Source organism: Cherax quadricarinatus, chromosome 63, assembly GCF_038502225.1.
Source record: "Cherax quadricarinatus isolate ZL_2023a chromosome 63, ASM3850222v1, whole genome shotgun sequence".
Taxonomy (NCBI): domain Eukaryota; kingdom Metazoa; phylum Arthropoda; class Malacostraca; order Decapoda; family Parastacidae; genus Cherax; species Cherax quadricarinatus.
In genome coordinates, this window is record NC_091354.1 from 3,067,561 (window position 1) to 3,092,043 (window position 24,483).

Genomic DNA, 24,483 nt, shown 5'->3' on the forward strand with positions numbered 1-24,483 from the left:
TGTCTTGTTTTTAGTAACTGTGGGACGACCCCCGTGTCCATGCTCCCTCTCCATAGGATGGAAAAGGCTCGTGATAGGGGCTTCTTGCAGTTCTTGATGAACACAGAGTTCCATGAGTCTGGCCCTGGGGCAGAGTGCATGGGCATGTCATTTATCGCCTGTTCGAAGTCATTTGGCGTCAGAATAACATCGGATAGGCTTGTGTTAATCAAATTTTGTGGCTCTTTCATAAAAAATTCATTTTGATCTTCGACCTTCAGTCTGGTTAGCGGCTTGCTAAAAACTGAGTCATATTGGGACTTGAGTAGCTCACTCATTTCCTTGCTGTCATCTGTGTAGGACCCATCTTGTTTAAGTAGGGGCCCAATACTGGACGTTGTTCTCGATTTTGATTTGGCATAGGAGAAGAAATACTTTGGGTTTCTTTCGATTTCATTTATGGCTTTTAGTTCTTCCCGCGATTCCTGACTCCTAAAGGATTCTTTTAGCTTAAGTTCGATGCTTGCTATTTCTCTGACCAGTGTCTCCCTACGCATTTCAGATATATTGACCTCTTTTAGCCGCTCTGTTATTCTTTTCCGTCGCCTGTAAAGGGAGCGCCTGTCTCTTTCTATTTTACATCTACTCCTCCTTTTTCTTAGAGGAATAAGCCTTGTGCATACATCGAGTGCCACCGAGTTAATCTGTTCTAGGCATAAGTTGGGGTCTGTGTTGCTTAGTATATCTTCCCAGCTTATATCGGTTAGGACTTGGTTTACTTGGTCCCACTTTATGTTTTTGTTATTGAAGTTGAATTTGGTGAATGCTCCCTCGTGACTAATCTCATTATGTCGGTCTGGGGCTCCGCGCATACATGACTGAACCTCAATTATGTTGTGATCTGAGTATATTGTTTTTGATATGGTGACATTTCTTATCAGATCATCATTGTTAGTGAAGATGAGGTCTAGTGTATTCTCCAGTCTAGTAGGCTCTATTATTTGCTGGTTTAAATTGAATTTTGTGCAGAGATTTAAAAGCTCGCGTGAGTGTGAGTTTTCATCAGAGCTGCCTCCTGGTGTTATTACTGCAACAATATTATTTGCTATATTCCTCCATTTTAGGTGCCTTAAGTTGAAATCCCCCAGGAGCAAGATGTTGGGTGCAGGAGCTGGAAGATTTTCCAGACAGTGGTCAATTTTTAACAGCTGTTCCTGGAATTGCTGGGATGTTGCATCCGGAGGCTTGTAGACTACCACAATGACTAGGTTTTGGTTCTCGACCTTTACTGCTAAAACTTCCACTACATCATTTGAGGCATTTAGCAGTTCTGTGCAAACAAGTGACTCTGCAATGTACAGGCCACCCCCCCCCCCCCCCCTTTTGCCTGTTCACTCTGTCACATCTGTATAGGTTGTAACCTGGGATCCATATTTCGTTGTCCAAGTGATCCTTTATGTGGGTCTCAGTGAAAGCCGCGAACATTGCCTTTGCCTCTGCAAGCAGTCCACGGATGAAAGGTATTTTGTTGTTTGTTGCTGGCTTTAGACCCTGTATATTTGCCAAGAAGAATGTTATCGGACTGGTGGTATTGTTGGTACTGGGGGGGGGGATTTTTTTTCCGGCATTAGTATCTGTATCTGTTGGTTTGGAGTGGAGGTCATCGACTGTGGTTCCACTCCAGGAATGACTGGATTTGGTGTACGATTTCTGCCATTTCCTGCCAGTTTTTTTTCCTTCCTGGCACTAAAAAACCTCTCCCTCTTGAGTGGCTGTGGCTACCCAGGTTTTCCCATGGCCTGGATGTTTTGTATCTTTTTGTCCCCTTTAGATGGTATGCCTGGCAATTTAAGTTATAGCACAGTCTTTCCTGTACTGAAGAGGTACACAGTTCAGGGTGAAAAAGCTTACAGGAAGGGAGTTTGCATTTTTCTGTTGTCATATGGGCATGGCATTTTCTAGGGTGGTCATAGTTGCACGTCCCATCTGTTTTTCCAGATTTCCCATGCCAGCAGATACCGAGTGCATAGTATGTGCACAGGCTTGGTTTCCGTTTGCCTTGGGTTTCTGTGACTGTATTCCCTGTTGGTGCATGTTTCCCTGTCTTACTTCTCTCCTCCCTAGCACCAACAATGGAGCTCCCACCAGTTGTTTTTGGTAATATATCCTCACTATTGCTAGTGGAGTCCTCTTGTTTGCTATTTCCTGCGGTATTTCTAGTTTGCAATATTGGTTTTATCTTATCTTTGACTACACTTGTTTCCCTACTATGGCTCCTGTCCCCTATGAGGTCATTTATATGTATTCCTTCCTGCGTATAATTCCCGACTACCTGGACAAAATCTCCAGCTTCACCATTACTGTCTCCCAGGACAGCATCTCCAGCTTCACCATTACTGTCTCCCAGGACAGCATCTCCAGCTTCACCATTACTGTCTCCCAGGACAGCACCTCCAGCTTCACCATTACTGTCTCCCAGGACAGCACCTCCAGCTTCACCATTACTGTCTCCCAGGACAGCACTATCAGCCCCACATTTACTGACTACCAGGACATCATCTCCAGCCTTACAGTTTCTGACTACATGGCCAGTATCAAGGGCAGTACCATTCAGCCCAGACTTTTTATGTTCCCATCTGTTGTAGAAAGCTTCCAGGTTTTCTATGAAAGCAGCTTTGATGTTGACCTCTTTTAATACCCTTGTGATTTTAGTCCACAGATTTATCTCATTTGGACATACCCAAAAACACTTCCCTGTTTTAATACTGCTTGTAGCTAGTTCTTGGATATCTGCACAAGGGGCGTGACACCAATTTCCACAAAAATGACAATTTATGCATGTGGAAGCCCGTTTGTTTGACTGACCACAGACTACACACAGGAGGAGAGACAGAATTAAAATGGCAGATTTACACGTACAACAAGATATTACTGCCTTAAATGTACGCCTTGACACCCTGAAAAAGAAACAACTCTATGCAATGCAAGAACTCTACATGCCAGATAGAGAACATCCTCTACAAGTTGTAAATACCACAGATTATATCATCAATACTCCTCCTCACAGGACTCAAAGAATGACTCTCCCACAGAGGGTCCGTCGTTTTATCCATAAAGATGATTACCATCGACCAATGATATTGAGCAACCTCCCTGATGAAGATGATTGGGTAACACCAGAACCCTTCAATGTTTACTGAGAAAATCATCGCCCCCAATTAGGGAGACATCTTATATAAAATTCTACTGTAAAAATTATGCTAAATTTACTATGGCGGGACACCACCTGTAAGAAGCCATTGTCAAGTAATTCTTTATAAACTAGCCAGGAAATTATTGCCTTCATTGTCGCTTAAATATCCGTTGTGCAATCGCAAAAAAAAAAAGCAATTGCAACTTGTATATTTACTACCAATTCCGAGTCATGTACTTATATATCTGTTATATCTATGTGACTGATGGGTTAGTATTATACCCCTTTAAGAATATTTTATTATTTCACATACACCTTTTAATTACAACAAAGTGGTTGGGCCACTTACCTTTTATATCCTACCTCTCTCCCCCCCTCCCACCCTTTTCCAATATTTCTATCCTTACCCATCCTTCTTCCTTACCCATCTTACCAAAGCTCTGGTCATAAGAAGAAGAATTGTTGTGCCAGGTTTTGCTTGAGATAATATACTTTTTATATAAATCACAACAGCTCGTGTTGTTATTGTTGCTACTGCTGTTGCATCCATTGGGAGAGCGCTAAGTCCGTAGGGGTTATACTGAGGCAGGGGAATAAGAGGCAGTCAGATTCGATCCAAAGAAAGGTAGTTCCATTTCTTTGGATCAAGAGCCCTACACTGGCTTGAAGGGAGCATATGTATATTATTATAATAAAAAAAAGAAGCGCTAAACCAGCATATGTATAGTGCGTGAACAACCTGAGATATTATACTCAATTAGTGCTCTGATATACACATTTTTTTTATCTTAATCTATTTAAAAAGTATATGCTCAAAGTCTCGCTGTCTTGTAATTTTTGTCTGCCTTTCTTGACAGTGAGAGCTTCTGTAGGTGTAGGGGTCAGAGCTCCTTAATCTGTATTTTCCTACCGGGTTTTAGTTCAGTATCTTTATTATGCACCCCATACGCATCCTGTGAGAGCTCACTTCAAGGGAGGTATCCTTACCTTGGATTAAATCTGATCCTCCTTCATCTTTTTCATTTCCCAGGTGTTTTATGACCCGTGCTGGGTTACCAAATAACCATGAAAATAATATAATAATACTAAGAACGTTCTAATCTTGCTTTTAAGCAGAGTATTAGGTTAATAATTTATTTTTAATACATGTATATCCTGGTGTTGAAAAAGATACAGTTGTAGACAAATTATAATACTTGTAGAATTACCAACAATATATTAGGTAAAGGACACAAATGCAGCTAATGTCACATTAGTTGCACGTGTGTCCTTTTACCTAACAAACTGTAGACAACTTTACTGAGACGTTTCGCCTGTGGAACAAGTTTCTTTAGTCAATACACAGGTGTGTGCACAACTAGCAAATTTATAGGTGCGTAGTGAGGTGAGTTCACACACACACTGAGGTCAGTGTCTGTGAACTGCGAGATAAGAGCACTGCTGGAGGGCCTGCAGAGTGTACCAGTCCTCCCGATGATCTTTGTACGTATGTGTTGAGCAACAGTTGACACCTCCGAAACATCAGTTGCCACCCTCTCTATTCTGTTATCTAGAAGAAAGCGCTGCCACGTTAATCGCCGACACAAAAGTCTTCCACATCGCACACACCAAGGGGCTACAGCTCCCGGGCTGCCTTGAAGATACCAGGGCCGAAACACAGCAGCTCCACAGTGGCGAAAGCTAACGAACTATAGAAATGTAAATTAAACATCAAATTAAATAACTTTTGAACTCACAGCAAATGGAAAGACGCAAGCAGACCTCACATTATCAACAACCTATCATCCAGACACCCTATCCAACACTGAGCATCCCCGTGTATTGACTAAGTCTGTTCCATACCTGGGGTCAACGCCCCCGCAGCCCGGTCTATGACCAGGCCTCATGGTGGATCAGGGCCTGATCAACCAGGCTGTTACTGTTGGCCGCATGCAACCCGACTTACGAATCACAGCCCGGCTGGTCAAGTACTGACTTTAGGTGCCTGTCCAATGCCTTCTTGAAGACAGCCAGGGGGTCTATTGGTAATCCCCCTTATGTATGCTGGGAGGCAGCTGAACAGTCTTGGGACCCTGACACTTATTGTATTGTTCTTATCGTTCTAGTGGTACCCCTGCTTTTCATTTGAGGGATGTTGCATCGTCTGCTGTGTCTTTTGCTTTCATTGGGAGTGATTTTCGTGTGTAAGTTTGGTACTAATCCCTCTAGGATTTTCCAAGTGTATATAATCATGTATCTCTCACCTACGTTCTATGGAGTACGGGTTAAGGAACTTAAACGTTCTCAGTAATTGAGGTGCTTTATCGCAATTACTATGAACGTTTGAAGTTCCTCAACCTGTACTTCCTAGAAAGAGTGTCTTTGCAATTGTCTTTTTCACAACTTGGCGGGTTTGCGTCATTTATCTCCATACGGCTCTTGCCAGGAAGCCTCGAGATCGGTTTTCCACACAGCGACAGAATGTAGCACTGCAGTAGCCCTACTGGCCCATCGAATTGTAGTGCTATACATTACCAACAAGTTGATAGTAAGACATGTGCGACACTAGGAATCTTTACTTTATTACGGGTACTAGGAGGAGAGACAGAGTCAAAATGACAGATTTACACATACAACAGGATATCACTGCATTAAATGTACGCCTTGATACGCTGAAGAAGAGACAACTCTATGCAATGCAAGAACTCTACATACCACATAGAGAACATCCTCTCCAAGTTGAAAATACCACTGACTATATCATTAATACTCCTCCTCCCAGGACCCAAAGAATGACTCTCCCACAGAGGCTGTGTCACTTCATCCATAACGACGATTACCATCGACCAATGATCTTGAGCAACCTCCCTGCAGATGAAGATGATTGGGTAACACCATAAACCTTCTATGTCTACTAAGAAAATTATGGCCCTTAATTAGGGAGACGTCTTGTATAACATTTCTACTTCTACATCTACTGTTATAAATATGCTACATTTACTATGGCGGGACACCACCTTGAAAGAAGCTAACGTGTCAAGTAATTCTTTACGAACTGTCCAGATTACCGCCTTGTCTTGTTTAAATATTCGTTATGCAATCGCAAAAAAAAAATAAGCAATTGCAACTTGTATATCTACTACCAATTCAGAGTCATGTACCTATATATCTGTTATATCTATGTGACTCTGATGGGTTAGTATTATACCCCTTCAAGAATTTTCTGTTATTTCACATACACTTTTTAAATTGCACCAAAGTGGTTGGGCCACTTACCTTTTATATCCTACCTCACTCCCCCGTCCCAACCTTTTCCATTATTTCTATCCTTACCCATCCTTCTTCCTTACCCATCTTACCAAAGACTCTGGTCATAAGAATCGAATAGAATCGAATCGAATCTTTACTAACTAAATGTTTCGCCTGCGCTGCAAGAGGACAACGAAGTAGGGAAATAGTTTAATATGATTGTCTTGCACCTAGGATGGTGGACTGATACATTAAACTGCCTCTAAAGCTTGTAGTGTCAACGAAACGTTGATACTACAAGAAGAGTGTTGAGATTAAGACACATGTGCAACATCTGGGTATCTTTATTGTAGACGTTTCGCCATCCAGTGGCTTTATCAATACAAATTCTAGGACATAACTTGAAGACAGTAGAACTATGTACAGAAGATGAGGTAATCAGTCCCTCAACCTAGGAGTAGGTGCGAAGAGCACCATAGTCGTGGAGATTCTCCACGACTATGGTGCTCTTCGCACCTACTCCTAGGTTGAGGGACTGATTACCTCATCTTCTGTACATAGTTCTACTGTCTTCAAGTTATGTCCTAGAATTTGTATTGATAAAGCCACTGGATGGCGAAACGTCTACAATAAAGATACCCAGATGTTGCACATGTGTCTTAATCTCATCTTGTCGGTATTATATACCATTCGTACACAAGAAGAGTGTTGTACATGCGAAGTGTTGTACCTGTGAGTTGTGAATATGGAAATTTAATTAATATCAGCGACATCATTTAGCAAAGCTCTAGAGGTACAATCCTACCCAGTCTGCTTAGTGGCTCAACACTAGATTATAATGCCTGTGTCTTCCGGAAAGAGCTTTGTAGCAAGTGGTAAAAAAATAGGCTTTCTTCTAGAGGTGACGACTGTGTTGAAATTAGTACGGACATTCGGGCTAATTCGCTAACCGATGGTAAGTTAGGAAGCTGCTTTCCTTAAGTGAATTCCTCAGGAAATCACATGCACCATGGTAATGGCTATATATCGTAAGCGAAGCATCTTCCCTATCCATAGGGTCACCCAGGTAAAGCATGCTCGGGAACGTGTCCACAGTCTTCTCCAGAGATTTAAGATGCAAGCTGGGCGTCCTTAGTGATAAACACATCACGTGGCTTTGATGCAGTAAAATACCATTAACAGCAATCCTGTGTGAGTCAGAAAATTTATTGCTGATAAAATATACAACTCTGATACTGCAAGTGAAGAGGCATGAGTCTTGAGTGAGTCAGTCTAGTACAGCCTGTCCGGTTACTCACATAAGTTTATTTAGGTATAGGTACACATTAGTACAATCATCATACCTAGTACATATGCGTAAGCTACCTAGGATAACCCCCAAAAAAGTCAGTGACTTAATGCACCGAGAGGTGTACATATCTCGGTGTACACTGAAAGTTTAGTTTAACTCTTATTTTACGGATTACATTATTATATAATTTTAACTAGGTGCTAAACCCACAAGAGTCATACAGCTTTTGGGATTACAGTATTCTCGACTGGTGGTGAGCAGGTTATGTGCAGCTTTAGTGACCCCTCGTGTGGTTGACAGGTTTTAAACCCCACTAACCAGTGCCTTGATGCTGGTAGGGATTCTTGGTTGAAGGAACAGAGATGCCCTTCTCTTCCTCGATTAAACATGGTTGTCCTTTTTTCATTTCCTAGGCATTGTATGACATTATTATTATTATTATCATCAAAACTAAACGCTAAACCCACCAGGGTCATACATCACTGCTGTATGACTGATTTTCTCCCCATGAATATAACTACATGTGTTTTGGTCGCTGCAGTATCTAAGGTCTCCCAGTATCTCACAAGCCCAGTCTCCTCTATGCCAGTGTATGCAAAAGGAGTAGCACAGAGTGCAGTATAAGTTTCTAATGCATAAAGGATTTGAAACATTTATAAGTTATGCACAAGTTATCACATGGAAACATATAATTTCTTTAGTAAAAATAAAAAATTGATCTCTATATAGCGAAAGGTCATTTCAAACTTTCCACCAAGATACATCGTTATTATTATTATAATCAAGAAGTGCTAAACCTGTAGGATTGTACAGTGCCTGTGGGGGAGATGTGGAAGGTATTCAGGCTTAATTCAGGGAACTGGAGCATAGATCCAGTTCCTTAGATCAAGAGCCCTTCACCAGCATTAAGGAACCTCCCTGGAGGGGACCAAGATACATCACCTTTGAAAGTTTAAAGCCAAACAGAAGGGGAATTCTCTAGTTATTACATTGAAATCAGTATCCCAGTATACATTAGTGCTTCAAGTTTGAAGTCCCTCAAGAGTTGCATTGTCAAGTTTTCAGTACTGAAGGTTTGAAGCTGATTGGATGAAGCATTCATAATTTATTGGATGAAAACCAATATTTAAATTTTCCAACTTTAGTAAAATTTGAAAATTGGCATGTACACAGCCCAAAATGAATCCAAACTTTTCCCTTTGTAAGTTATAATAGCATTTGTGGTTTGAAGTCAATCAGAAGAAGCATTCTCTAGATAAAGAATTGGAAAAAAATGTTTAATAAAACTGACATTAAAACTTGCACAACTCAGTGTGAAGCTGTCTTTGAAAAAAGGTATAACTCGATCAAAAATATTCATTTGCCAGTTATTGCACACAATCTGTCAGTTCCAAGTTTATTAACTGGCATATCACTGGAGGCTCACATCAACTGAATAACCTCTGCAGCCAGGGCTTATTTGGCATATCTACGAGTGGCCTTCAGAATTCTCAACAGTCATGCTGGGCCATTTATACACGTCAGGCCGATCTTCGAGTATGCAGCACCGGCATGGAACCTACACCTGAGAAAATGTTAAGAAACTGAAAATGCATCTTAGGGCCAGGATAGTACCTTGCAGCAGGTAGAAGATGGAAGGAAAGGGAGAGGCTTGAGATACGAGAGATTATTATTATTATAATCAAGGGGGAAGCGCTAAACCCGTAGGATTATACAGCGCCCAGGGGAGGGGGGGATGTGGAAGGCATTCAGGCTTAATTCGGGGAACTGGAGCACAGATCCAATTCCCTAAATCAAGAGCCCCTCACCAACATCAAGGAACCTTCCATGAGGGGAGAGATATGAGAGAAAGTACCTGAATTTGGAAAGGGGGGGTGGGAAGAGAAGTTAGGGAAGAGAGAAAAACTGGGGAAAGGGAGTTGTTGGAAAACAACTAGAATAGGGAGTTAATAGGATGAAGTGGAGGGACTTTGGGTCATTAGTGGGTACAAGATTTGTGAATGTATGGTAATGGGTGGTAAGTCTGTGGGATTCACGATTCAGGACCTTCCAATCTCCCATAGAGTTGCCCTTTATCACTTAGTTCCCAGTATTGTCCCAGTGCCTTTAAAATTGTTGGTCATTGGTCCAAGTTAGATAACAGTTAAACTGCTTATAATCAATATGTTATTACATTTCTGGTTGTGGGGAAAATGTAGTCTTGTAACTGTGCATTGAACACACCAGACACACACCAAATAAAAAGGAAAATAAATTCAATTTCTTAATTTTATATTTATTAGATAAAATACTGCTCTTGAGATTCCCTATCTACATAGATGAAAGAGCAACCTTGGTTGTTGTGTTAAATTTAGAATTACAATATAACACAGTGGTTTACCATTTCCATGGATAATCTTGTCTTCCAAGACAACAGTAGAACCAATTTACTAGTGAGACCTTTTAATAATAAGGTCCAGCTGGGTGGATAGTTAAGGAAAAATTAGAAGGACGATTATGGGCAATAGCACTTTTTTTTCCAATCTACAAGCTATCCACAGTGTAGCAATCAGCCAGTGCTGACCTTGGGGCCTCATAAGCTTGACATAATTTATTAAGACCTCAACATGTTAAAGTGTGGTTATGAAAAAACTGAAAATCAATTACGCCCCCGATTAGATAGTTTACAAATAGAGGGAGGCAACAGATGATGCCACATCAACATATTTGTTCAAAACAGACTTATTGTTTGTTCTAATGTGTAAGTTTATAATACTGAAGAGTAGCTTTGTCCGTGGCATAATATAATAAATAGTGCATGATATACTTTTTTCGTCTTTCAAGAGTAACACTGCGCTGAATCACAGAAATGTGAACAGTACCTTGCATATCTTTCACTGTATAACTATGCAGTTTCCAAAACAACTTGTGTGCATGGATGATGCTTCATTTAGGAATTTTGAAAAGTATATAAATCACCATGTACAGTTTTGTTATTTTTACACAGTAATAACAGTATGTTTTTCACTTACACACTATAATCACTATTAGATCATTTTTGGAGTTGACAGACAGCTCCTGGTTCTGACATCCCAGGAAAAAATGGTGTTTTCTTTCACTATAAATTTTAAAGACGAGCCTAAGTCTATTAAAAAAATGTATGGTACCACTGACTACACCTTGTAGCACAAATTGCTAATCACAGACTCAATATTTACATTTAAAAGAACACTGTACAATAAATACAATCATTACATCTTTATACTCCAAGGCAGAGTATCAATAATATTTGTTTTGCTAAACTATTACTTTTATATTTTAATCAAGGGGAAGCATGAACCTTGAAGAGATCATATAGTGCCTGGGGAATGGGGAGGCATTGAAGTTCAATTCAAGAAAGGGAAGGATAAGTCCACTTCCTTGAATCAACAACCCCTCACTACCATTACTAAATTATATTTACTTCTTGCACGAACTTGTCTTTTATATGTATAAGCTGTATTCTATTCTTATGCCCAAATTATTATTTTTGTTATTATAATCAACAAGAAGTGCTTAACCTCTTATGCCCAAAGAGATAGTACAGCCTCTCCTCACTTAACGACGGAGTTCCGTTCCTAAGACCACGTTGGTAAACAAATTCATCGCTAAGTGAGGAACATACTATAATGGTAGTGGGTTTGTGTCAACCATCTTTGATATTGTTTTAATGTTACCTTTGCACCATTTATAACATTTCTGGTATATTTTTAAAATGTTTATACAGTATTGTATTGTATATTGTAATAAACAGAATAGAGGAAATCAGCTCTAATATACATTATTTAGGTATGCATACTGGTCAGAGCCCGTCATAAGTCCGAGGCATCGGTAAACGAGTGTGTCGCTAAGTGAGGAGAGGCTGTACATGTATTTATAATTTTTATTTTCACATACTGTATTTTTTAAATTTTATTCACTGTATGAAGATACGAACATGATTACTTGCTAATTGGAACACCAGGCTCACTGAACATAAAGATTTTGCTGAAAAATCCCTTAATGTATATGGTAAGAATATTTACCTATTTATATTTACAGTAGCAGAGCTATGCACATAACCCCCGGAGGGAAGAGGTGAAGGTGTGAAAGGTGGTGGTCTATGATATTAAAGAATAGTTTTTTATAAGTAGGCTGTTTACAAAGAACTACAGTAGCTACCATTGTGGGACTCATCATATACACAGTCTTTCACTAACACTAAATATGGTTTTATGAAATTTTTAGTCAAATTACTTAACTATATGAAGAGTGGTTATCAAATGCTACTAACCTTCTTATTTAAGTTATGTTCAGCATTTTCTAACTGTTTTTCTTGTAATTTCCTTTTAATCCCAAGAACAGTTTTGGCCCACCTAACAAACATGCATTTTGTAAAGAAAAAAGTTCGTTTAGTGAGACCCTGGTTTATGTTACAATTTACAGCCACATAAACTAAGTTGCTACAACAACCATCATTATTATTATTATTTGGTAAGCCAGTGCAGATGTGTATTTATCTTTTCGTTCCATCTTTGGTGTTCTTTGTTTTACTTCAACCAACATATGGTAGTTTCAAAAGACCATTGAAGTGGTAATGACTGCAGTAATGATGAGTATAAGAGGTAGATTATTACTTTAAACACCAAAAGTGGTGACATAAAAGAACTTGTTGGACTACCTAAACACACTAGTGTACAGTATTAATAAAAATGTGATAAGTTTACAAAAGTGCATACTGTCTAAGAAAACCCTCTATTTTTTCTTTATTCAGTTCAACTCCCTCCCAGTATCATATGCTCCAACACACCTCACATAGTTTGCAAAAAAAAAAAAAAAAAAAATACATTACAGTAGTATTTGTTAATTTCATTGGTAAAATATTTTAATATGAAAAAATACATCATAACTTTATCTTCCCACAATGCTTTTCAGATTATAAATATGTGACTTTGAAAACTTGGTTTTATCTAACCATTATACCATACAAAAGAAATCTTTAACACTGGATTGGTCATTTTATAAAAAAAAAAAAAATTAAATACTGTACTGAATAATGCAGTTTAAGAAGCCAGGATAACTAAAGACACACCTATCATTTGCCATTTTCAGCAGCTGAAAATTATATTTTATTATATGAATGAGTGGAAGAACTCCTTAGTGGCTCTCCTTTGCAAAATTTTTAACAGGATAATGGTCCTCGTATTCTTGAACATGGGCCTGCATGTACTCGTACTGTTCTCTGTGGATAGAAAATAGACAAAATGAATACTAATACATAAATGTTATTAAATTTAGATCACACTTTGTTCTTGTCAGGTTTCACTTACACTGATAATAGCAGACTACTGTCATCAAAATCTTAGGAAAGGTATCCAGTAATCTTTCACTGGGTTTCATATTTACCATTCAATGCTGAATGACCATTATAGTTTAATTTTTTTGGTGTGTGAATGTAATAATAATGCAGTATATTTCCAAAGCCTGGAAAATGGTCATTTTACATGAAAAGTTCCATTTCATTATGAATTACCAAGGGCCTTGCAGGAAGTCTACTCATCAACCTTTCATCCAAACCTCTGTTGTAAACCTAATTACTATTCTCTTTTTCTTCAACTAAGTATTACATAGTACCAAACCCCTTTCTAAAAATAATTCAATTAGAGGCCCCTTGTATTAATTACCTTTGACACTCATTTACCTACTGTACCTTCAACAGTGTCTCCTCACTTACTTTTAGCATTTATGTCACTCACAACAATTATTCTTTCACTTGGTTCAAAACCTCTCAACATTCAGTTTCATTAATGTCTTGCCATTCACAGGGTTTTAGTGGTACATAACCTCAAAAAGAGCAAGGATTTAATATAAATTATATTCACAAAAATTCACTAAAAGGTTTTACTGTAAATTAGTATTGTACCTTGTTTTTAGAAGTAGTGGGAATACTCATGGACTATCTATTATTTCATTTTCAGATAATACTGACAAACAGAACTCAGAGAGATGTATGGAACTCATCCCTAATTTTCTGATAAAACTTTAAACAGTGATTGAATTGCGCTGTTTTGATATATTCAAGTTTTCCTCAAGTGTATTTCTGGGGAAATCCAAAGCATAATGTGCATAAAATGTTATGTTTTACATCATAAGGTTTAAAAGCTTGGAAAACTAAACATACAAATAATGGAGCATTGCAGTGTACTATGAATATTGTATATTAAAAGAACTATAGTAATAAAAGGTTTAAAGCACTACTCACTTGATGTGGTCAGGCATCTTATCATATACATCTGTAAACATTTCTTTCCAACAAGGCTTCTGACGACGCTCTGCTCTGGCAAAGGCTTGCATCACCTGTGAGTAACATACACAGTAATCAACTTCATTAAGTAATCACAATTACTCTATTTATTATAATTATAGAAAAGCACTGCACTGATAAGGAGAATACCTGGAGATACCTGGAGAGGGTTTCGGGGGTCAACGGCCCTGCGGCTTGGTCTGAGACCAGGCCTCATGGTTGAGAAGTAATCAGGTTTGATCCGAGGAAAGGGAGGGTAGCTCCAATTCCTTGGATCAAAAGTATTTCACTGGCATCAAGGCACCCCCTTGAATAGTAAGGAAACACTAATGATCTGCTTATAAATGCATAACTATTAACAATTAAAAGATAAAGCTAAAGATGTATATTTCATTAAAATATATTGAGGTCACATTGGCTGGTTTTCCAATTTATATGGTTGGTTTCAGGGTCAGGAAAACATTGTACTGCATATTCTAAAGAAAGTCCACTGTAATGAAAAGCACATTGGACAGACTAATTATCTCTCGGTGGGAGACAGCCGACATGTTGAAAAAAAAATATGAATGGAAGATAACACAATATATTAAATTTTCAGTTTTGAATGAAGGCAACAAATATTACTGTATATGCAGTTAGCTGGACTTGAGTCCTGGAGGTGGAAAGTACACTTTAAAAGAAGGGTTTGGGATATTTGCAGTTTGGAGTGACATCTGAACTGTCATATCTGTGCATGTCTGCAAAGACAGTGATTATGTGTGAATGATGGTGAAAATGTTTCTTTTGTTTTTGGGTCACCCTGCCTTGGTGGGAGACAGCCGGTATGTTAAAAAAAAATGCAGTAAGAAAATTGTAAGTGGGATAAGGAGCAGTTGTAATTTGTGAAATGGATAGATACATAAGACAGTGAAGGACATGATATTTTGATACTCTATTTTTATGCCTGTCATAGATGGGTGACATGCTGTCACTCATGATGAGTGGGTCAAAAATTTGTAAAAATTTTATTATCTATGTTTGAGGGGTCAATAATGCCATGCTTAGTGGGGGAAAGGAGGTACTATTATCAGCCACACAGCAGCCTTCCACTGTATTAGCAGTTGGTACAGTGAAGCCTCCATATCTCCTACATACAAAGCCTCCATATTTACCTAATGAAGATTTAAAGCCATTCCTACCTGCTTTGAATTATATTTCTTAAAGCTCAATCATTTTTTCATTTGCTACATTATTATTTTAGTTAACTTTGGTAATTGTGGAATGGACCTAAAAAATTCAGACCATCTATGCCTGTGAGCAACAGCAGCCAGGTTGATCAAGCAGTCACCAGCAAAGTCTTACCATAAGACAAATTGCCAAGAGTAGAACTCTGGAAACCAATCATCGTTATCAGTCTGAATGCCAACTGACAAATTCGTTAATGAAATGTCTGAAGATAAGGGTACCAAGATGTTAGAAAAAAATAGTTCCAGAAGCAGCAACTAGGGGTATACACTGTCTAGGAACAACAAGGTAAATTTCAATCATGATCAATATGCACTTCAAATTTGAAGTGAATCAAAAACAAAAAAAAAATTCAAGTTATTCTTTTGAAACCAGTAAAACAAGAACAAAATAATCCCTGACAGGGATACCTAACACTGCTAGTTCAGCCTTGGTACAGACATCAATGAAAGATGTTTAATTCATATCTGTGGTCAGTTTGAAGAGCTCTACTCTTGAAACCTGGCCTAAGACCAGACTTTACTGTTAAGTGTCTAATAAACTAAACTGTTCCTGCCTATGCAGGTTAATTTCTTATAAAAGAAACATGCAAAAAATATATTCTAAACTATGCATCATATTTTACAAAACACATGGAATGTATAATATTACATATTTTAAAAACAAAATTCATACATACCTGGCGTTTACAATCATCTTTCCACTGTTTTTCCTTTGTATCATCCCACCATCCTTGAGAAACCATGTAAGCACGGAGACGGGCGATAGGGTGTTGTGTCGAGTCCCAATGTCGCACCTCATCTACTGAGCGGTATGCTGAACTGTCATCTGACGTGCTATGATGCCCAATTCTAATTAAGGTACAACATGAATGTGTCATTACCATTACGGTAGCTAGAGAGATGAGAGAACATTTTGGAAAATCGTTATATGTTGTTGATAAAATGGAGGAACAAATCTTATACATGCAACTTGGAGTCACATATAAGATTTTGGCGATTGAATAAGAGGGAAAAGCAAGACATAGAATAAAATAGTAAATCAGGTGAAAGTGGGGATAAATGGGATGAAGACTAAATTGCTCCAAGCAGATGAGTAAAAAAAACGTGTTGGACTGGTTGTTCTATTTGTTTAAACATTGGAAGGGAAGATACCTAAAAATTAGTAGTCTGCGTAGCTCCATTGTGTAAAGGAAAAAAATGCAACAAATAGGTAAGGTGTCAAACAAAAAAGCAGAAATATAACCTTTGTATATGGTCAAAAGTTTTGATTCTTTACAATATGAATGTAGGACAAGTGAGGTGCAATAGGGTTAAAAAATACAAGAAGGATCCAAATGGTGCACTGAAGAAAAATTGCAGAGCAAGCCTTTGTTTGGGATGCATTTTGCTCTGTGATAAAGTTATGCACAGAGTGAAACAAACCAATAAAGGCTTGTTCGACAGCATGTTTCTTTTCTTCATAATATATATGGAGTTTAGATATTTTCTTTGAGAATAATAACAGAAATAGATTTCCCTCATTTTATGAGGATTCTCTTTATGATAATTCACTATTATGCAATGTCCCTCTTCTGTCTGTAAATCCATAAATATAAATTTGCGGTATGCGACTAGCGCAGCTTGCAAAGGGTACTGAAAATTCTTCTTATGCAGAATTGCTTATGGCCTGATTAAGATTAGTACAGCTGCCATGGATCTGGAGTGCATCTACAACATAAAATGAGGGACACTTGTACATAGAAGTAAATTATAAGAATCATTCACAGACTTGGTAAAAGTTTAAATCCATATAAAATATTTTAAATAATTTATGATAAAGGTAAGTATAAATACAAGCAGTTTAAAATCACAGAAACTAAGAATAAATAGAGCAAATAAAACAATTATGGATAGTTTTTGAAGAACTTGAAAAGGTGTGAAAGAGTATGGCAAACTATTTATGTTATTTTGGTTATTTACTATGTAATTAGACACTTCAATCTCAGGAGGTAAAGTTACTCTCCCCTTATCAGATCAGATCAAAACTGACATCCCAGGGGATGGAAAACTGAACCTGTGGAAGTCATACAGTGCCTGGGAAATGGATGGCAATCATATTTTATCCAAGGAAAGGGAAAAGGGGTGTAATTCCTTGAGCTAAGAGTTCCTCACCAGAATCAAGTAGCCTCCCTCCTTAAAGATAGGGTAATAATAATATTCAAGAGAGAGAAAATGTTCCTAGGAAAGCAAGAACAGAGTACTTCCTCAAATACAGTGCTTCATACACAAAGGATTAATTCAATTACCTGTAAGTCATTGCTTCTATGAGAACAGGGCGATTTTCAGTAATAGTAATATGTCTTGCAGCTTTGGTAACATTGTATACAGCAAAGACATCATTGCCATCAACACGAATGGTGGCCATGCCATACGCTGGACCTCGGGCAGCCACACCATCTCCACGATACTGCTCACTAGTTGGGGTTGAGATGGCATATCCATTGTTACGGCTGCAAAAGAATTCACCTTATGACAAACAAATAAAATTACTGAGTTTGGATGACAAATTACTAGAACATTCTTGTGTACCACTGAAAGCTTGGGATATTAATCCCTTAACCGTAAAAGCACGAAACCCAGTCACGTCACACCCTCTTGGCACACTGAAAAAATTTCTTTGTGTAATATAACTACATGTATCTGGAGTGAGTGCAATAAGCTGTCTAAGTGCATTATAAATAATGTATTGTACAGTTAATGCTGCACATAAAAGAACTAGGAAAACCCTTCTTATCAACAGAAACTGGCATTTTTATTCTTGAAAACCTTGCACCTACTGGTAAGTCAGTTGATCTAGAATATGTCATCTTGCATTAGTCACTATGGAGAATTAGTATTTTTTCTGGGGTCACAATTTTATATTATTTACTTTAAATAAAATAGTTCATAAAATATTTACACTGGTTTACACAACATTCACATAGGAGACAAACTTTTGACAACGTTTCAGTCTGACATGAATCATTCACTATTACCACTACTATTATCTACTACAACTACCACTACTATTACTACTAGCTGCCACTGCCACCATTCCCCTGTCCCTTCCTTCCATTCATGCTTCTCTGTGTGACTTGTTAATGGTTCAAGTCAGATGAAACACAGTCATAAGTTTCAGTCTCCTATGTGCAGTTATTTGTGTGTTGCTCCAGTCATGGTATTGTGCCTTTTTATGCTTTACACTGATTTAGCTTTACAAAAGGCAGAGGTGATTGCAAGAATGAGCTATAGTACTTTACTTCATAACACATGCTACAAGTTCCTTGATACTAATAGACCTAGAAAATTCTGATTGCTGCATCTACATAGATTGAATTAGTGCCTACTCCTTCATTTTTAACTTCCCATAATGGGAGAATGTTATATTAAGTCATACGTTACTAAACTCTATGAATGCTGAGTCAACTTAGACTATATTACTGCACCGCTACTACTACTACTGTTGCTACTCTGACTAGACCACAGTACTGCACTACATTACTAGTACACTGCTACTATTACCATATCCCATCTACAAGGCAGATATGATTTTGTAACTGAAACTAACTGTGTCAACTGGGACTTTATTTCTTTTAGCACATGACCACAACCTTTCCATTATTTTTCCCCCCTGCCTTATGGAATTTTATGACTCTCAAAGGAGAGTGTATAAATCTGTAGGGGAAGGAAGGCAGGGTAGGGGTTGTCCTTGAAAAGGCTGGAGGGAGGGGGGAAAGGAGGTTTTGTGGGCGAGGGGCTTGGGGTTCCAGCAAGCATGTATGAGCGTGTAAGATAGGAATGAATGGAGACAAATGGTTTTTGGGACCTGACAAGCTGTTGGAGTGTGGGCAGGGTAATATTTTGTGAAGGTTAGCTGGACTTGAGTCCTGGAAACAGAAAGTACAATACCTGTACTTTCAAGGAGGGGTTTAGGATATTGGCAGTTTGGAGGGACTTCTGAACTGTTGTATCTGAGCACCTCTGCAAAAACAGTGATTATGTATGAGTGAGGTAAGAGTGTTGAATGATATTTTTTTTTTTTTTTTTTTTGGGGGGGGGGGGTCTTTGTTTTTGGGTCACCCTGCCTAGGTGGAAGACGACCAACATGTTAAAAATACTATAAGGATAATCTTACCATAATACTTTTACTGTTACTGAACTACTTCATTAGTAGTGCTACTACTGTTGCTACTCTTACTAGATTACTCTACTACTACTACCAATGCTACTATTAATTGTGTTACTACTAATGTTATAGCTGTTTTATTGAAGATGACATTGTAATTGAGATTGTTATTACTGCAAGTACAACTACTACTATTACTACTACTACTACAGTTACTATAATCAATCATTACTATTATTAAAAGCAAAAGCAGCAAACAATAGCAATCACACCAACCAGAAGAAAATTACAGGACATTCAAGTGTTGCAGAGAAGTTAAAAGCAGCATGAGCATCTCCTTCACTAGAGGTTCCTTCTCCGAAGTAACAGATTACACACTGTCCATTCTGAGCACGCTTGTAGGCATATGCACTTCCAACAGCTTAAGTGGGAAATATAATTGCTTAATGTTAGCAAGGAACATTCAAAGGGCAGTTGAGTGATCTATGTATTACAGTCCCATTTCTCAAATACAGTATACCATAATCTTTATTAACGCAAATATTTCTGTCGAGAGTTCATCAAAAGATAAAAAGTAGCAGCGCTATGAGTTTAGCACTATTTTGAATATAATGATTATATTAAAGCTATTGAATGAAAGATGGTGAATGTGATTCCTTCCTTGAGTCATCTTACCTTGGTGGGAAATGGCTGGTAAAAAAAAAAAAACACTTTGCATGAAACTGGGACCTGCAATTTCTAAAAACTAACTATATTGATAACAGAAAAAAATTATTTGCAGTAAATAGGGACTTAAATGCTAAGATGTGAGCAACTGTTGCAGAGGGTGTAGTAGGTAAGTTTGGGGGTGCCAGCTTTATCAAGCCACTGTAACGGCTTGATAAACCTGGAGAGAGAAACGTTGCCACAATAAAATGTCACATTAGTTGCATTTCCGGTTATTTTTATATAGCCGGACTTGAGTACTGGAAATGGGAAATACAATGACTGCACTTTAAAGGAGGGGTTTGGGATATTGGCAGTTTGGAGGGATAAGTTGTATATCTTTATACGTATATGCTTCTAAATTGTTGTGTTCTGGGCACCTCTGCAAAAACAGTGATTATGTATGAATGAGATGAAAGTGTTGAATGATGATGAAAGTATTTTCTTTTTGGGGATTTTCTTTCTTTTTGGGTCACCCTGCCTCAGTGAGAGATGGCCAACTTGTTGAAAAAAAAAAATTAGTTGCATTTATGTCCTTTTACTTAACATATTGTTGGTAATTCTACCAATATTAATACATTTCTGTCATGATCCCATCAATCCCAGCTGCATTGTGTCCCTTTACTTGACAGAAATATTAAAAGCAAGTGGATATGTAGTTTTGGAGTGGTTGGTACCTTTGTTTAACAAATGTATGAAAGAGGGGAAGGTATCTAGGGATTGGCAGAGAGCATGCAAAAAGAGTATACAAATTATAGGGAAAAAAGCCTGTTAAGTATACCAGGTAAAGTGTATGAGAGTTATTATTGAAAGAATTAAGGGTAAGATGGAAAGCAGGATCACAGACGAACAAGGAAGCTTTAAAAAGGCTAGGGGATGTGTAGACCAAGTGTTTATGTTGAAGCATTTAAGTGAGCAATATTTAGATTAAAGTAAGGAGGTTTCTGTTGCTTTCATTGATTTAGAAAAGGCATTGTTCACCTATGTGCTTCATTGTAAACATTTGGTCTAAACATTTCCCTACACTTCCTCAAACCTGCTTGTCGCTATGCACTTAACTATAAGGGTTATACAATATGTATACACACACTATTAAAATGGAGATGAAAAATATGACAAATTATTTAAACATACAAACTAGCATTTATGATTTTGCTCATGGTCAATAGACTACGTGGTACATTCTTACTGGAGGCACTGCTGTAGAAGTCAAAATAAAGTTTTTATTACTTGAGTTTCTTGTACCACTTAGAAATGAGTGCCACCTCTGATTTTTAATTCTTTTTTACCTCAATATCATCGGCAAGTTATTTTTTTATGCTTCCTAGTTTGTAAACATTATCAATTATTTTATATTTTCTTGTCTTGTGTAAGAAGTTAATGCTTTATTTTGTAGATAGCCTATGCAAGGCAAATAGTATTTACAGAATTAGTAACTAAAGATATAGCAACTGTAAACTGTCTATAAATATGGAAAAATATAAACAATTCATGCCTGTGTTTCTTCATAGATTAATGCCAGTTAAATAATAAGTCACTGCAATAAGATTCCAATGTCTGCAGGTATAGGTTTAACATGTCCAAACATAATATCACACATACCTTGAGGCATCTGTGTGGCTAATGGTGAAGATATAGTGACAAAGTTATGTGCAAGGGATCCATAGTGCACCGGCATCTGTCTCCCTTTTCCTCCATCTCCTTCATTGCCGTAACACTGGTTCATGAACTGGTCCAGAGGGAACCCTCGCCACATTAGCACACCTGATATGTAGGACAATTTGTATTGTATATTACCAATCTGAGTAGATATTATGAAGTAAAAATTTGTAGTGTCAGACTCAGACTCATGTTTTAAAAAAAACTGTATTGCTTACACAAAAAAAAACTGGTGTGATTTTGCAATAACATACACCCATTTTTTTGCCTTATCAGCCCCCTTACCTGCTTCTCTGTATTGACCATATACTAAGTCTTTTTCATCAAGTGCAGCAGCTGAGCCAATGTGAGTTCCTTCCTCACCATAGTTGGTCATGTAAAATGATATTCGCCCCTGGCGCTGGGATTCATACATGATGCGATCCATGGTGTTAAGTAGGGTCATTCTGTGGTACATGCGCACCACCATCTCTTCACCCAACTGAAGTAAAGCGAGTAACTATCATGAAACATACAGAGGAACAAAATATGGCATTCAATGTAATTTTATACTGTAATTCATTAAAAGTTCAAGTACTATGCAGGAAGACTTTTTTTTTTTAACTCAATGGCCGTCTCTTGCCAAAGTAGGGCGATCCAGAGAAAATTTATTACAGAACTACTGTATATGTAATTATTTGTGCAAATATAGTAATATGGTATTTTATTTTAAGTGATATTTCACAAATAGCTAAAACAACAGAAGACAAATTTTTGAGGTCTCAATTATTAACCTTGGGATCATATGCTGGATCAATGATGTTTCCCTTTCGGTCCATAACACGATACACAGGAATGCCATCGTAAAGATCTGGCTGTACAAAGTCAAGCTTCTCAGTCCATTTGGAGCGGGATCCAGGAAAATTAGGTTGTTCTTCGAGGCTGGAGCACAGAGTCTGAAAGCATACAACACACTGAAACACATGAAGAAAATTTTCATTAGATTATTAACCACACAGGGTTAATAATTCAAGTTAACTCAAGAAAGTCAAGCAGTTTAGCTTATTTCTGTTGGGGGTACTTCAGTCCTCTTTCCTTGAAAGAAACCCACAACACTTTGACACTCAAGGAAGAGCCCAGAGGCCAGTAAGAGATTCTTGACCCAAGGCACTGAATTTATCCTCTTTCTTTGGAATGAACCTGCTTTCTTCCCATTACCCTGGGTGCTATGACCCCCTACAGATTTAGCAGTTCGCATAAATTTAATAATGATAACACAACAGTTGACTGGCTCCTAGGTATCTACTGTTATGTGAACATGGGCAGCAGGTGTAAGGAGACTTGTCTATATGTCTGTTGTGTTGGGTTATCCATTGTAAATAAAGCATCAATGTACTGTATGTCTTTTCTGAAAGATACAACACTGTAAATTTGTATTGTGTAACCCCCTCAAGGGAGGTTCTTTGATGCCAGTGAGGGGCTCTTAATCCAAGGAATTGGACTTGCCCTCCCCTTCCTTGGACCAAACCTAAATGCCTCCCAGGCACTGTATGACCCCTACTGGTTTAGTGCTTCCCCATAAATATAATAATAATGTATTGTGTAAAATACTACATCTCTATCATTGAAATTTTGTTTTATAAAACATAGAAAAACACATTTTCTTGGGAGGTTGGGTTACACCATAAGTATTGTAAAGTAAAAGGGCACAAGTGCAACTAATGTGACATTAGTTGCACTTGTGTCCTTTTACTTTACATAGTGTCGGTAATTCTACCAACTTTATTACAACCATAAGTATTGTAAAAAGCTTTGAAAACTACAGTATTGAAATTTATCCTGGGATAAAGCTGTGCTTAGGTAATATACAGGTTTATACTCATCACTACTGTATTTTTAATTTCTACAATGGTTACATTTAGGACATTATAATAAGTCGTGTACTAGTGATATATCATGAAGTCTTAGAAAATAAAAGGATAATGTGAAGGGTGAGGGTACTGGACCAGCAATAAGTACCTCAAAACCAATTAAGTTTAAGCACAGGTACACATAGGTACAATTAAAATACCGTGTAAATTATCATAGACCACAATGGAAATAAGTCACTTTGTCTGACTTTGTTGTGTTATCTTAGGTAATTTTCACATATGCTGCTATATATGATAATTTATGTAAATGTATTAATGTGTACCTGTACATGACTAAACTTAGTAACCCAAAAAGTCAGTGACTTATGGTCATTCATCCGCTGATCAGACATAAGATAACTTAACCAGATTATCATTATAATCAAAAAGAAGTGCTAAACCTACAAGGGTCATACAGCGCAGCTTACTTAACCAAATGTTATTACATTCATGGGGAAGCGATAGACCCGTAGGGATCATACAGCGCCTATGAGCCATGAGAAGCACTCGGGTTTGATCCAAGGAAGGACGTGTTCAATTCCTTGGATGAAGAGCTCATCCCGGCATTATTATCATAATCAAAAAGCGTTAAACCTACAAGGGTCATAAAACGCAGCATCCCGGCATTCAGAAACCTCCCTTAAGAGGTAGTTAACCGGAGACCCCGTGATCACCCATCCAGTCAATGACCAGACATTACTTACTCTGCTATTTAGACTCCATAAAATAGTATTATAGCGCCAAAGGCCGCGCCTAACACCATTAATTACAGACCAGCTGACCTTCGCCACCGCCGCCATTCTTCCCTAACTTAAAAAAAATCATAAATATATTACTGCCGAGAGCTGTGATAAATAATTAGCACAAC

The 24,483-nt window shown here is 37.9% G+C and overlaps 1 protein-coding gene across 1 annotated transcript; it reads right to left on the reverse strand.

Annotated features, from left to right (window-relative positions):
• Positions 1-12,698: 12,698 nt before the first annotated feature.
• BckdhA (Branched chain keto acid dehydrogenase E1 subunit alpha) lies at positions 12,699-24,477 on the reverse strand. Its single transcript, XM_053790420.2, has 9 exons — positions 24,320-24,477; positions 22,500-22,661; positions 22,012-22,207; positions 21,670-21,831; positions 19,639-19,783; positions 17,504-17,707; positions 15,896-16,067; positions 13,951-14,045; positions 12,699-12,930 (listed from the first exon to the last, which is right to left on the reverse strand). Exons 1-9 carry the CDS (start codon positions 24,413-24,415, stop codon positions 12,846-12,848), a joined length of 1,317 nt encoding a protein of 438 aa, XP_053646395.1. The 5' UTR covers positions 24,416-24,477; the 3' UTR covers positions 12,699-12,845.
• Between the last annotated feature and the right edge of the window lie 6 nt (positions 24,478-24,483).